Raw genomic sequence first — 15916 nt, 5'->3', positions numbered from 1 at the left:
TTTGAGCAAATTTGTCTCCATAAGGTATAAAGGTAAAGGGAACATAAGGGAGTACATTATGGAAATGTCTCATCTTGCTTCAAAATTGAAAGCACTAAAGTTAGATTTGTCTAAAGATTTACTCGTGCATTTCATTTTGATTTTCCTTCCTGCACACTTTGGCCAATTCAAAGTGAGTTATAACACTCTGAAGGACAATTGGTCATTAAATGAGCTTATATCTCACCATGTGCAAGAAGAAGAGAGGCTACAGCAAGATAAGACTGAAAGTGCTCACATGGCTTCATCTTCTCAGTATAAAAGAAAGCGTGATACTACTGCGGATGTGCCTTCTCAGCAAAAAAGGCTAAGAAATATGATAAAGTTTCAACTTGTTTCTTCTGTAAGAAGGTGGGACACATGAAGAAGGATTGTACCAAATATGTCACTTAGCTTGTAAAGAAGGGTATAATTCTTACTTTCATTTGTTCTGATGCTAGTTTAAGTTATGCACCTGTTGATACTTGGTGGTAGATTCTGCTGCTACTACTCATGTAAGTGTTACTATGCAGGGTTGCATGTGGACCGACTGCCAAGTGATGCTGAAAGATACATCTATGTGGCAAACGACAATATAGTTGCAGTCGAAGTTATAGGAACCTTTAGATTATGTTCCACAAGTGAATTTTACTTGGATTTATTAGAGACGTTTTATGTACTGTCATTTAGACAGAATTTGGTTTCTGTTTCTCGATTGGACAAATCAGGTTATTTTTGTTCGTTCGGAGACAATAAAGTCAGTCTCTTCTATAATTCGAATAATATTTTCTCTGGTCATTTGGTGGATAATCTATATAGGCTTGACTTAAATTCCTATAATAATGAAATACTGTAAATAGGTACAAAATAAAAACTAAATGAGAATTCGACATCATTATGGCACAAACGCCTAGGTCACATCTCAAAACAGAGAATTCAGAGGCTCGTGTCGGATGGAATTCTTTGACCCCTAAATTTGGAAGACTTTGAAATCTACATTGAGTGCATAAAGGAGAAAAGGACAAACGAAAGGAAATTAGGTGCCAAGAGAGCTAAAGATGTCTTAGAACTGATACATACCGATATATGTGTCCCATTCTCTACTATCTCTTGGAATGGACAACGGTACTTTATTACGTTTATAGATGATTACTCTCGTTACGGGTATCTATATTTAATTCATGAAAAGTCCCAAGCCTTGGATGATTTCAAGTCTTTCAAAGTTGAAGTTGAATTGGAAAGAAAATTAAAGCTATCAAATCTGATCGTGGTGGTGAATACTACGGAAGATATGATAGTTCAGGTGAGCAACATCCCGGGCCTTTTTCTCTTTTCCTAGAGGAGTGTGGTATTGTTTTGCAGTACACCATGCCAGGCAAACCTTGCATGAATGGTGTTGCAGAGCAAAGGAATCAAACTCTTAAGAACATGGTTAGGAGTATGATTAGTCATTCTTCCTTGCCTGAATCACTTTAGGGAGAAGTCTTAAAGACCACGATGTACATCCTTAATAGTGTACCAAGCAAAGTAGTTAACAAAATCTCTTATAAAATTTGGACTGAGAAAAGGCACATTATAAAGCATTTGCATATTTGGGGATGTCCAACTAAGGCGCGACCTTATATGCCGCATGAAAGAAAATTGGGCTCAAGAATAATTAGTTGCTACTTTGTTGGTTATGCTGAGCGTTCACGGGGGTACAAGTTTTACAATCCTGCATCAAGGCCTATTTTTGAAACGGAAAATACGAGATTTCTTGAGGATGTTGAGTTTGGGGGAGAAGGAAATATTAGAAATGTTGCTTTTGATGAGGATTCTGTAACTGATAATGATCAGGTCTTTTGCCTATTATTGTTCAAGATACAGTCATAGTACAAAAGCACAATGAGAATTCAACTGTAGATCCAGTTACAATACAAGAGAACAATAAGAATATTGTTGTTACTCAAGATACTACTATAGGAAAATTATGAGAATCCTCCCCAATCCCAACCCATACAGCAAGCTCAACAACCTCAAGAAGTGTCATTAAGGAGATCCAACAGAGAAAGGAGAAAATCCATCTATGGTCTCAAACAAGCTTATTGTCAATGGTATCACAAGTTTAATCAAGTCATTACCTCATATGGTTTTGAGGTAAATATCATAGATGAGTGTGTATACTGCAAGTTCAGTGGGAGTAAATACTTTTTTTTGGTCTTATAAGTTGATGACGTTCTGCTTGCCAGTGACGATATAGGCTTGTTACATGAAACTAAGAAATTTTTATCGAACAAATTCGAAATGAAAGATCTTGGTATGCCTCTTTTGTATTAGGAATCGAGATACTAAGAGATCGTTCTCAAGGTATTCTTGGATTATCACAAAAGAACTATATCAAAAAGATTTTAAGTAGATATGGCATGGAAAGTTGTAGACCAATGGACACACTCGTAACTAAAAGAGACAAGTTCAGTCTCAAACAATGCCCTAAAAATGATCTTGAGAGGACAGCAATGCATGATAAACCTTATGCATCAGCACTAGGGAGCTTAATGTATGCTCAAGTCTGCACACGTCCCGATATATCATTTATAGTGGGAGTGTTGGGTAAATACTTGAGCAATCCAGGCATGGATCATTGGATAGCTGTTAAACGCGTAATGCGTTATCTAAAGAGAACAAAGGATTACATGCTTATTTATCGAAAATCAGAAAATTTTGGAGATCATTAGGTACTCTGATTCCGATTTCATGGCATATGGTTGCGAAACTTTGTCATTAAGCTTCATATAGTAAATGACATTGAAAGGCCATTAAAGATATTTTGTGACAATAAGTCAGTAGTATTATACTCCAACAACAATAAAAGCTTGACAAAATCGAAGCATATAGGCATCAAGCTCTTAGTTGTCAAGGAGAAAGGTTAAGAAAAATAGATTTCCAGAGGACATATAGAAACAGAGTATATGCTAGCAGACTCATTAACTAAGGAATTGATTCCTAAAGTCTTTCATGAGCACACTGCTCGGATGGGTGTCAATATTAGTGATGCCTTGGTTTAGTGTGAGTTTATTTTATGCTATATGTCCTATGATAGATATTGAGTTATTTTTCTGCAGAATTAAGTTGATGGTTTATTTCATGTTGTATGAAATGTTCATTTTGTAATATTTGTTTTGTGTTTGATCTCAATAAAGTTGGACCAACTGGAAATAGACATGCATGAGATCACTTGGCATGTAATTTTCATATTACTCATCCAAATTTGATCTATGTCGTTAAGTATATTAGGATGGTAATTATCGTGGTTTAGTCACAACATTAATGTGATAAAAGCTGCGGTAGTTCCATATCTAATGTATGAGACGAACCAGATTGTTAAAGTAATGAGAGAAATAGTATTTAGATGCGCGCATAAAATTTATAAGGTGGCTATTTCTCTGAATATATGAATGCTAAGTTCCATATCTAATATATGAATGCTATTGTTATAAGGGTGCATCTTCATTTCACTTAACAATCTCTCACTTAGGCTATTCATATATTCTTTCTTGTAAAGCAATGGGAAGCAGTCCAATTAGTTAAATGAAGATGCACCCTTGAAATCCTCCCAAGTCCAAAGAAGACAAAATATATATATATATGTAAAAATTTAATTTTGATATATTATTAGTATAAAATTATTTTACACGTGCATCTAATCAAATAATGACATCTTAACAAAAATAACTACTTTTAATATTGACTATATGAATGACCACCCAAAAGAACGGTTGTGATTACACGATTTTATAAAAAGCATGAAAATTAAACTCTATATATAAATACACCAAGATTTACTTTTTTTGTATTAAAAAACAATATAATGTCACTAGCACAGGGAAGAAACCATTGTGTGTTAATTTTGCTTCCAAAGAAAGCGAAATTAGATTGAACAAGACTATGGGTGTGTTTGGCAAACACGTTGGAGAGGAGAGAAGCCCGTTTGAACTTCTTGAAAGTTTCACTTTGATGTTTGGCAATTTTTATCTTTGTGAACGCAGAATTGATTCTGCCTCTGAACCCACGTTTAGGAGAAGCTCAAATTTTTGTAGCTTCTGCGTTTCAAGGAGAAGCTAAAATATTTCTTTTTTACCAACCATACCCTTCATTTTCTTCTATAAGAATGATACTAGTAACTATTATCTTCACAGTCATTCTTTGTAGTTCTTCCTACTTCTTCATAATTTTTTAGTTTCATTTTTTTTTATCAAAATCGTTTAGATTTATTTCAATTACTAACAAATTGAAATTTTTTTATTTTTATTTGATTTTATTCATATGAATTTTATTTACATTTTATGGTATTTTTTTTGTTCATATGATATATGTTGTTGGTTTTATGAAATTTTTATTATTTCTTATCTGTATAATTTTTTTTCTATTCTTTGATGTACTCTACATATTTATGTTGTGTATAATTTTTTTTATTTTTTTATTTGGTTTTATTCGTATGAATTTTATTTACTTTTTATTATATTTTTTTATATAATATATGTTGTTGATCGTAATTATTATATACGATGTTTGCTATGTTTTTTCCGTTTTTATTGTACTTCTGATTGTACTTTATTTTCGTCTTTATTATATACTAATTATAAGTAACAATAGAGTCATAAATAATAAAAATTTATAGTCTAAAATAATACTAAATTAAAAAGTACTGACGATACTAAAAAAATTATAGAATATTTTCTTTTTGTGTGACATTATAAAATTTATAGTACTCTCTTTTATATTTTTATTTTTATTGTATTTATTTTATTTATATGATAAATATTTTTTATATTATTTTTTATAGTATTCTGATTTTGCAGGTATATAAAATTGATGTCTATTTTAGTAATTTTTCATCTAAAAGTGATTTTGAGTAGTATAATCCAAACAATATTTATTTTACTATAATCAATTTTGATATAAAGATTACCAAACATAAATCACGTTAACCCAAACTAACTTATCATCAAAATCAATTTTACAAAATCAATTTTATGCAAATTCTGGTTTACAAACTGTAATATCCAAACATACACTATATATTGTGCAACCATACCAGCGTTTTTGGAACTTCATTTGCTTTAGAGAAAGGAAAATTTTGGTGAAAAAAGGAAGAGAATAGAAAGGAAGAGGATCAAGCAAACAATGTGGTAGAGCAGTAATAGACATAAGGTCAATAATTTGAATGAGTAGGTTATTCTTCATAAAATATAATTTAGAATTGAATTTATTTCATTCAATTAGGAAAAAAAAATTACGTTAGAGAAGATCATTTTTTTTTATAAAATTTACGTTAGAGTAGATTTTTTTTTAAGTGTTATGTTTTTATTTGAAATCTATACAATATTTGTTTATTGTATATTAAATTTTCAATAGAATTGAAGAATTCTATATTCAAGAGGGAATAGGAATTGGATTGATTGGTCATTTGGTCACTTGATATATTGTTGTCTTATCTGGAAGAGGTAGATTTTTCTCCTGTTGCGCAAGTTAAATATTTTCACGTTAATAATGCTCTACCATCAATTTTGTTAAGAGATGACGTTCAGAAACACACACCTTTCATATGCCAAGTACATAATTATCCTCTAAGATGTCGCATATCATCTCGATCTACTCACAAATAGAAAGCTGCTTAGCAGCTTCGGTCGTGATTTTTCCTAAAAAGTATGTCATGGATAAATACAAGAGATTTGCAATACTTATATGCTTTAATGCATGGAGAAAATATTCATAACACCTTATCAAATTGTATGAAATCAAAATCACCTAAATTATCTTCATAATATGATACAAGTTGGAGATCATGCATCATATCCAACAAACATTATTCTATCAATTAAACAATTTCAGAGGTTGGTTGGATGACTCTTTCCAATACCAAAAAATATGAATAATTATTTTTTACTTTGTCATTCACACCTTCAAATCTGATGACTAAACCTATAACTTGTTCCAAAGCGTCTTATAATACTTTTATTGAAACCAAAATGTTATATTCTATCATGGCAAAAGATGACCTTATAGACAAGATTGCTATCAAATTGTACATGATTTTGGGACATCGTTTGTGTCAAACATGTATATTGTGCCTCATATTTACAAATCTTCCAGTAGCTAAAATTATAGCAATACGCAATCCAAATGTTCCATCTAGCATAATGCTTGCATCAGCAGTGATGCTTCATCGATTAGATTCAAATACATGATACTCAACATTTCTTCAAATATTGTAATGTTTTATGCCTAAGTGCATAAACTTTCTATTATAGAATATGTGTAGCATCTTCAGTAACATTAAGGTCCAATGTCGAATAATAACTTAGAACTTGCGAGTGACTAGAAAGTGGTGCCACTGCCAGGGCTTTTTTATATAAATAAATATATGAAAAACTTTATTTCTATGAATACGCATGGATTGAAATTTTGTCTGAAATACGCATGGCCAACTCAAGAACGTCGCCCACGAAATGGAGTTGCCCATCAACTCACCTCCGGTGCCCGCGAAATGGAGGGGACAGCTGCAGGCTTTACAATTTCGTGGCTGCCACCAAGGAGATGAAGCACCTCATGGCCGGCGCACATGAAATGGGGCATGTCTAGCCCACCGGCCGCGAAATGGGCCAATTAGCTGGCGGCGCCCATGAATTAGGGAGCTTCGTTTTTGGTGTCCACGAATTGGCTGGTCAAAGCGGCAGTAGCAGCAAGCTCACATGCATTGGCTGTGTTGGGTGGCAGGGGAGAGTTGGAAAGGGAGCCAAGAGTGTTATATAAGGGATGTGGGGAGGGACCTCATGCACGGTTAAATTGGAAGTGGGGTAAAAAAAGTTGTTGGAGTAGTAAATGAAAGCTGAGAGGAGGTGAGTTTGTGGTGGTGGGTTTTAAAAAAAAATTAACTTAATATGAGTGGGGGTGGGATTAACGTGGAGGAGAACTTGAACCAGTTGGACGAACTTCATATAGCGATACATTTATTCCATAAGGTTAGTTTATGTCATTAATCCAATTGCTGTTGTTAGGGATTGTTAGAACCAATATGTCATACACAGTACACATTGTGTTCCCAGCCACACCCCTCACGTTCCAATGCGGCCTTTATTGCCGCATGCCTGTCGGATATAAGCATAACTCCTGGCCGAGTTGCGACATGCCTCCTCAAATTCGTGAGGAAGAAGTACCATAAATATGTGTTCTCTCTTTCGACAAATGCAAAAGCAACGGGTAGAATGTTGTTATTGCCGTTTTGTGCTATGCCCATCAAAAGGGTGCCTGCGTACTTACCATACAGGTGTGTTCCGTCCACTGACACCAGCGGTTTACAGTGCCTGAAAGCTTCAACACATGAAGGGAACGACCAGAAAACCTGGTGAAACATGACACTATCACGGTCTAGTGTGTTCCCGACATAGTACGGCCTAGTGTGGAGGTCAACAATTGTCCGTGGTGCGAAAATGCTTACTTAGTGAAACATGTAAAGGACTAAATGGACAATTAATAGCAAAGACCGTTCGATAATAAAATGGAAGTAATACCTGGGACGAAAGCTTGTAGAGCATTGAGGTATCTATGCAGCTAGTCATACGATTCGTCCCAATCACCATAGATCCTTGCGATTGCCTTCTGCTTCGCGTGCCAAACCTTCTTGTAAGACACCTTGTAACCGTACGCTGACTCTACTGATCCTTGCAACACCTTTACACAAATTGTCGCATCAGCATGCACCATAGGGAATATGTGCTGGCAGATGACATTGCTATCGAGTTGAGCGTGGTCTTGAGACATTGAACTTGCCAAGCAACTATGAGGCCCTTCGTACTTTCGAATTTCCCAATATCTAGAGGACCTCGTCTTTGCAACCCGTACCATCCACCGACATTGATCCCCGAACTGCTTGCATCGACATACATACCTACTTTGATCTGACTCTACCACCTTATATTCTGCACTCCTACGGATGTTGTAGTTTTTTACTGCGAGCATCGCTGTTTTCCGATTAAGAAATTTCAACCCAATCTCGAGCTCCATCTCGCCTGACAAAGGGTAGCTGCTCAATCTGTCCTCTGCATTACTCGAATGCATTGCTCCAAGATTTAAAAACAGGTAGTGTGCTGGTGTGGAGGAAGATACACCACCACCTTCCGGTTCGACCCGTGTTGGAGGAACAGGGTCGCCATGCAGAGGCTGCGTCTCTGGCACGACTTCTGCCTCGTCACCGCTGAAATCTTCAATCTCATCCTCGTCAGACGTATCTGCAATAGCAGCATCAGGAACCCTATCGAACCCAACATGTGTAGAAGGGGGCGGGGCGTGCTTCACGAATAGCTACATTTTGTTCCTGTGGAACGAACGCGTTAAAGCTTGGACTTGGTGCCCTACTGGTATCCTGAGCCGGAACAAAATCAGCCGCTCCACGATTTCTGACACCCTCCACATTATTCGAACTGGACGAGCTTCCACCAATATCCTGAAGATTCAGACAAAGCTCCAACGAATAGATGCTTCCTATGCTGCGATGATAAGAAAACATCATCGACACATGCTGATCAGATTTTATCTGCATTTTTTGATACGCAAACGAGTTGGCCACTGCAACCGACATCCTGTAAAATCGTGATTTTCTTTTTTTCAACCATTCCGGTATGCATCAGAATCAGATTCTTCAAATCTTGCAACGATGTCTGTGGCGGAATCATTATCCACAGTGGATCGTCGCATACAAATGTAATACCTTCTGTTGTATGAGAAATTTCTCCATTAGGGTATATAATCACGTAAACGTTTCCCGAAGCCATACAAATAGCAAACCAATCTGAATACCCGAAAATTTTTAAGAAAGGAAGAAGGTGATGAGGTTGAGAGCAATTTTGGAGAGTAGGAGAGTGTAGATAATGGCTTCTTTCGAAGATGATCCAGGAGCGTTTATATAGGCAAATTATGATCCCAATCCGTGGGTGGTACACATGAAGTGCACCAATTCGTGTCTACTGCCCCTGGTTTCCCATTTCGTGGATGGCAGCCACTAAATGGCTGTCCCCCCATTTCGTATCCGCCACAGGTGAATTGGACCCTGCAGCTGTCCCTTCCCTTTCGCGGGTGCTGGGGATGAGTTGATGGGCAACTCCATTTGGTGGGTGACGCCCTTGAATTGGCCATGCGTATTTCAGACAATATTTCAATCCATGCGTATTCCTAGAAATAAAATTTTTCATATATTTATTTATATAAAAAAGCCCCACTGCCGGTGGATATTTTTAGACGAACTTTGTCACCTCTTCGTTGTCATTATTGAAAGCAATTCAAACCCCTTCATCATCTGACTTGAAAACTTACGAAAACCCAACACCATTCATCACCCTAGTGTAAGCAAAATTCGCCGTTTTTCTACATTGATTTCGCTTGTAGTGGGCGCAATATTAAGATACAATATATTTGTATCAAATTTTGCCTATTATGGCAACAAATTGTGTTACTGAAAATCACATTACATATTTCGTTGGAACAGCCAACGAAATTGAATTGTTCCTTAATTTCCCTGGCATAGCCTGACAATGAAATTACAAAATAACACAAAAATAAATCTTGGTATATTACACATATAGGTAAATAATGAATTTTTTATTTGAACGGACACTGAACCACGACTATTGAAGAATCAAGAACAATATTATAAGATAAGAATTTGTCATCACACCATTTAGGATAGTGAATGCAAAACATGGATACACACACATCATAATGGATAGTCTACTATTTAAGTCAGTTTCCATTAAACATATACAGGAACTAACAACTATTAACATGGAATTGAGTTCTATTCCAAAATCTACTAGAGCAGATACTCACACAAGCTAGCATTGCCATGACTCTAGAACTATTTTAAGCTAGCAGATACTCACAACAGCTTTCTTTACATGGTAAGAACTATAACCACTTCTTTTAAAACCATCTAGTTAGTTAAACTATCATCTAATGTTAAACTTCTAGCAACCTAATTTTCTATCACCATACACCAAAAAGGATGGTGTTGATACCTTTAAATGTAAATTCGCCCAACGCATTTGGGTGAACCACATTGGCAAATGTTGCTGCCAGTCCCGATAACCCTTGGCTTGCAGATGTTGTAATCAAAACTCAGCTCTCTTCCAGCAGGTATGTCCTGTAATGCAAAAAAGATTTTATGGGGAAGGTTCTTATCATTGTCATCATACATAACCTCCATGACTTGAAGATTAGGACAACAGCTATGGTTTATGAATCTTCCAATGTTTCCGCGTCTTGTAGCATCAATGAAACACTTTTCAACAACTGCAAATAAAGAACACAACAATTAGATGAATTGAAGATGTAAACTCTGGCGAGCCTGCGAGTTCGGATTTTGTACGAGGGAGGAAAATGAGTGACTTCGTCAGTAGAGTCTATTGTACTCTCAAAGCCCTCCCTTCCCCTCCAAGATCCCAACTCGCAATTGCACCCTTAGATGAAGAGTAAAGTGGGGAGCATTTTACTCTTCAAGACTTTCCTTTCAAGGTTATCAAACTCTCGTGCGAACTCGTAAACTCTTAAAGAGTTTACGAATTTAGGAGTAAATTTTTTCCCTTCCCCCCCAAGACTCAAACTCACTAAGACACCACTAGAGAAAAAATTATCCTGCGAGCGCGTTCTAACACCCCAGCCCTTTGATTCGGAGTTGAATATTTCAAGTTGGAATTGAAGGCCATGTTGACTTAATCGGTTGTAGCAAGATGAGGAACACTTGCAAGAAGAGCCGCACTCGTATATAACACGTGATTCCAATCCAGAAGCAAGTCTTTTCTTAGAGTCATATGGTATTGTTCCACCATTCTTAACAATACAGACACATTTCTCCCAATCCACACATCCATTTACACAGTCACAACCACATAACATTGGCTTCTCGAAGCTATCAACATAAATGTTGTTTACTATGTAATCAAAAGATGGAGGCCTTTTAATACCATCAGTTGATGCAACGACTCGAATAGGAAACTTCTCTTGTCCGTTAGAGATATCATTCATGATAATAACATCATTTTTAGTTGCACAACCTTTAGTTTTGAGCCTTTTCCTCAAGGTGAAAATATCAAGTTGCCCAAATTTGTTGACATTCTTGATAACCTCATCCTTGGGGGGAACACAAGTTGAAGGTAGCTCTTCAAGTTTGTTCAACAAAAACTTGAATACAAGTTTCCCATGAGTTCCTCTTTCTTGTATCATCTTCTCAACCAAATACAATCCATCATATATATATGAGAATTTATCATTGGTTTTCTTCTCTATGCCTCCACCAGATTTTCCATCAACCTTCAATATAACCCGCACCGGACTCTTAGCATCCATGCTATTCTTCAAAGCAAGATTTCCGCCGGCCAACTTTTGATCACGGGGCATAGATCCACCTTTCACATTAGGATTCCATCCATGACCACTATAAACCAATGAACCACCATGATTTCTAGCATTATCGTAGCGATTGGTTACAACAATGCTTGTGGCTAAAGAGTTCTTGCCCTTCCCCACGTAATCGATTCCATTGACAAACTGGCGATGGAGGCCGACGACATTGAGTTCATTCCTATACTGAAATCGGTCTCCAACTTCAATCCCGGGGACATGCCCCACCCGTTTTTGGCAGTTCACCCATTGATGCTTCCTCTGCATCAACATTGCAGCATCATTCAAAGCTTTAAATTTTGCTTTCACATTATCATAGTGATCTGTTTTGTACTCGCTAAAGAGTTTTGAAAACAAGTTCCGAAATATCATCAATGCTTGCTTCACTTTGCTGCGTCGGAGCGAGAATTCCTCTGTTTTCATGATGGATGAAGGATTATGATACCCTTCTTGCTTTATTCCAAATGATTTTGAACCCTCCATTCCTACACAAAAATAGAACATATTATCAACACCACACATGAAAAAGTGCAGCTTTACATAGAAAAACAAGAATGGTTCAAGATAATGCATAAATCATTGAATATGATAAAGGATTTAACATGTAACCACCCTTGCACCTTCTGAAAGTAGAGCATAGTGGAAAAGCTGAACAATTAGAACTGGTTCAAGTGAAAAATTTTAGTCCATGGTGATTTACTGATTTTGTCCAGAAATTAATACAAAAGCATAATCAATAGAAAAGTGGGAATGTGAAAAAGACAAAAACAACCAATCTAAGAACAGTGAATAATAGAGATTTCCATTTTCATTCATAGAAACCCTCCCAGTCTTTCACTAATTAAGAAACAACCATCTGTGGAAACAACTAGACATTGCATTGAAAGAACAACGAAAACAGACACTTAGAAAATCAGGGCTTTGAGAAGAAAATGATGGGAAATGCTCACTAGAAAGCAAAACAAAACAAAAAAAAGTCTCAATTGCCATCAACTAGAAAAGAGAAAAGAGAGTGGTGAACGCAATTGAAACTATTGGATTGTTGTTTCATTTTGGTGTTATCAAATTAGCATTTCCAAGAACTAGTTACGCATGCAAGAACAAGAATCAAAATGGTAAAAGAACACAAAGAGTTAGGATAAAAAGAAAAGAGAATGCAGACCTAAGTGATAGAGAGTGAGGTTCATAGAGGGAAAGGAATTGAGTTTCAAAGGGAACAACCGATCAACCACATGCAAATGTGAACACTCTGGAAAGTACCAGACAACATTATAACTTATAGCATTCTAATTTGTAACCATATGGCCATTTTATTTAAATTTAAATAAAGTAAAAAAAAGAATTATTACAATTTGAACAGATGTCACTAGTAAAAAACTACATGTATTCAGTTCAGTTTCATATTTATAACGGATTTTGTTAATCATTAGTGTAATCATGAAAATATAACGAGTAGATTTCAAGAAGATCTAAAAAAATTGTTCTACTCACAGTTATGAAATTTTTTACATTTTCAATGTATTAAATAGATAAAAAAAACTTAAAATTTTCTATTATTGTGCGTTCTTATTAAGACTAAGACCAGCTCGATTAATGAAAATTGAACTTGTCTCAAGATTTTGTTTATTAACAATCAAACCTATTTGTAAAATTTAAAACTTGGCTAACCAAAAATTTAAGAACTATCTCAAATAACATAAACATAATTTATAATTCTATATAAATAAATTATATAACTTATATATAAACAAATATTAATTATATCAATTATATATATTATCTGTCTATTAATTATAAGTTATATCTTCTATTATAATCATAATTATATATAAAAATTATGTGTGTAAAATATATATTATTATAAATAACATTATAAGGTTATAAATTTATGTGTATAATCAAGCTAATAAGAGCTTACCAAATTTAAACTTGACTCATTTAAATTTATGAGTTCGCTAAAGTTTAGCTCACAAACTCATCAACTCAGCTAATAGAGCTAATTAAGGAGTCGAGATAGAGCTAACTTGATTAACTTTGAGTTAGGGCACAAGATAACTATTTAAAGAGTCTAGTTGGGATGGTTAGCTCACTGTTCTGCTTAAACAAGTGTCGAATTTTATAGTAACTCATTCGTGACAAACCCTCAAATGAAGCTCAATATCACAGCTGATTATTCCTTGTCTTGCCGGGTTGAAGTTGAGGGATATCGTGAAAACCAAAAAAAAAAATCTAAACTCTAAACACAAGATAACTAAATCAGTAAACCCTAATAATAAAAGAGAAAAGACGGCATTGAAAGGGAAGAAGACAAGTTTCATAAAAGCAGGATAATGATTAATATAAAACAACTGAAAAAAAAGTTGAAAATGGAGACTAGATTGACGGGAAAAGAACATTCTTTTAATATATACAAGAGAATTTATTATTTTACTTTGTTCCATGGTTTGTGCACCGAAGAAAGAAGCGTTACTCAATCAGCAGAAAAATAAAATAAAATAAAAAGACGGAGAAACTTAAAATGTGAGAGAACATTCATAGAGATAAATTAAAAAAGATTCAAACTTACCGACGAAGATGAAAAGGACCGGGAAGTTCACTCTATTCACTGTTCAGTGCTCGCCACACCACACTGCACGTTTAGTTGAACTTTGAACATTGAAATTTGAAGTTTGAAACATTGAACAGAGTGTGTTAATTGCTACTACAGAAGAATTTCTTGCTCACAAGCTAAATCATTATTACACTGTGGTGGGACCCATTTTACCCAAAGGGTCAATTTGACCTAGCGAGAGAAAATGCCAAAATGGGATGATTTCTGTTTTTCTTTTCCCTAAAAAACAAAACAAAAATATTAGACTCAATAGGGCGGAGATGCCCGAACCGACTCGAAGAATATTCAGTCCAAATTCAAATATTTTAGGATCTAATTTTATGTAATTTTATTGGATTTAGAATTAAATTTAGATCTCAAAAAAAGATTTGATTATTATTTAGAATTAGATTCGAGGAAAAATAAATTTGACTTTATCTATTCTATATGCATCCTAAAAAAAATTAAAAACGGTATATATATTTTTTAAATTAATTTTAATATTATGTTATATTAATTATAAATTTATTATTTTATTTTTAATCACACTTGTTGAATTAAAAAAATATTTAAAAATAAAGTTTTTTTTTTTATAAATAAGTATGTCATAAATTTTTTATAAATTAATTTTTTTATAAATTATTGTTAAAGATTTAAAAGCTTGATTTTCACTTGATTTAAATTTAGTATAATTATAGTTTGAAAATGTTTAGATTTTATTGGATATAAAATCGAATTATAATCCAAAAAATAGACTCAATATATATTAATTTAAATTAGGACAAACCTAATTTTCACCCGCGACCCATATACCCAATACACCCCATAAGACTTAATGGCATAATATTTCATAATATATTAATGTTTAAGTTATACAAACATTTTATGCACTCAAAAAATTAATTTATATATAATTTATTTTATTTTTAATACATAATTTATATTAATAATTAATTTTAATAATAATTTTAATATATATTTAATATAATTATAAAAAATAAAAAAATCATACTATTTGTCTAAACAAGTAAATTATATTTTAATGTTAGTTATTGGTTGGGTAAGAAAAAATATGAATCACGTGGGAGAACTGATTTTGAATAATACTGGGTCCTAGACTTAAATATATTAAGATTATACAAAAATAAGGCAACCTCAGAAAATCTGAATAAGAAGACAGTTGTTTACTCTATTTTTGGAAGAAAAAGTATATCACAATCATATAAGATGGACAGTAATATTTTAGGTTGTTATAAAAATAAAATGGTAATGATATTATCTTTTTTTTTTCTTTAACTTTTCTCAAATTTTTTTTTAATTTTTATGAGTGAAATTCGAGACTAATTTTTTATAGTAGTTTCTCAGATTCACATACAGTTTTTATTAATTTAATCTCTTAAATTCTAATTATATTATAATAATTATACTCTCGCTCTCAGTAAACACAATAATGATCTGATATTTAAGTTTTATTCAGATATATAGGAGTATCAAATGATCGCTGTATTTGTTAAATTAGTGCCAAAAACGAGTGAAAGGGCCACTATAATATTAATATCACATACGCATTTAGAACAGAAAAAATTATCAAACACAAACAAAAAAAAACAGCATTTAAGAAATTTTAACTTACCTTTTTCTTTTACAAGACTAAATCAAATATACTCGAAAGTTATAGCTTCTGTATTCACTTAACATATATTTATATTTGATTTTTTTGTTCTTATTAGTTCTAATAGTTTTTTTCATGTAAAAAGTTGAAACCTAAACTAATAATGAAAATAAGAAATAAGATTATTGAGAATACTTAAAAAATATTAAAAAAAATTTTATTTATATATTATTTTATTTTTAATAATATATTTTATCAAATTTTTT

At 33.7% G+C, this 15916-nt stretch overlaps 2 protein-coding genes across 2 annotated transcripts; both read right to left on the bottom strand.

Moving 5' to 3' along the window:
• Positions 1 to 7608: 7608 nt before the first annotated feature.
• LOC107475345 (uncharacterized) lies at positions 7609 to 8635 on the bottom strand. The gene is made up of 2 exons (XM_016094975.1): positions 8413 to 8635; positions 7609 to 8285 (listed from the first exon to the last, which is right to left on the bottom strand). The coding sequence occupies exons 1-2, from the start codon at positions 8633 to 8635 to the stop codon at positions 7609 to 7611; spliced, it is 900 nt and encodes a 299-aa protein (XP_015950461.1).
• Positions 8636 to 10069: 1434 nt separating this feature from the next.
• On the bottom strand, positions 10070 to 12758 carry LOC107475344 (histone-lysine N-methyltransferase, H3 lysine-9 specific SUVH5-like). Its single transcript, XM_021136510.2, has 3 exons — positions 12611 to 12758; positions 10542 to 11933; positions 10070 to 10341 (listed from the first exon to the last, which is right to left on the bottom strand). The coding sequence occupies exons 1-3, from the start codon at positions 12633 to 12635 to the stop codon at positions 10070 to 10072; spliced, it is 1689 nt and encodes a 562-aa protein (XP_020992169.1). The 5' UTR covers positions 12636 to 12758.
• Between the last annotated feature and the right edge of the window lie 3158 nt (positions 12759 to 15916).

The sequence above is a fragment of the Arachis duranensis genome, chromosome 2 (assembly GCF_000817695.3).
Source record: "Arachis duranensis cultivar V14167 chromosome 2, aradu.V14167.gnm2.J7QH, whole genome shotgun sequence".
Classification (NCBI taxonomy): Eukaryota; Viridiplantae; Streptophyta; class Magnoliopsida; order Fabales; family Fabaceae; genus Arachis; species Arachis duranensis.
This window is presented reverse-complemented; position numbering and strand designations above follow the sequence as displayed.

Excerpts from the sequence above, each read along its gene's own strand:
- LOC107475344 (XM_021136510.2), bottom strand. The coding sequence starts at position 12,635 with ATGAACCTCACTCTCTATCACTTAG. Across the intron at positions 11,934-12,610 it reads CCTCACTCTCTATCACTTAG|GAATGGAGGGTTCAAAATCA; the intron begins GTCTGCATTCTC and ends ATTTTTGTGTAG. Across the intron at positions 10,342-10,541 it reads TGAAAGGAAAGTCTTGAAGA|TTGTTGAAAAGTGTTTCATT; the intron begins GTAAAATGCTCC and ends CTTTATTTGCAG.
- LOC107475345 (XM_016094975.1), bottom strand. The coding sequence starts at position 8,635 with ATGTCGGTTGCAGTGGCCAACTCGTTTGCGTATCAAAAAATGCAGATA. Across the intron at positions 8,286-8,412 it reads TGTTCCGGCTCAGGATACCA|ATACGTCTGACGAGGATGAG; the intron begins GTAGGGCACCAA and ends CTGCTATTGCAG.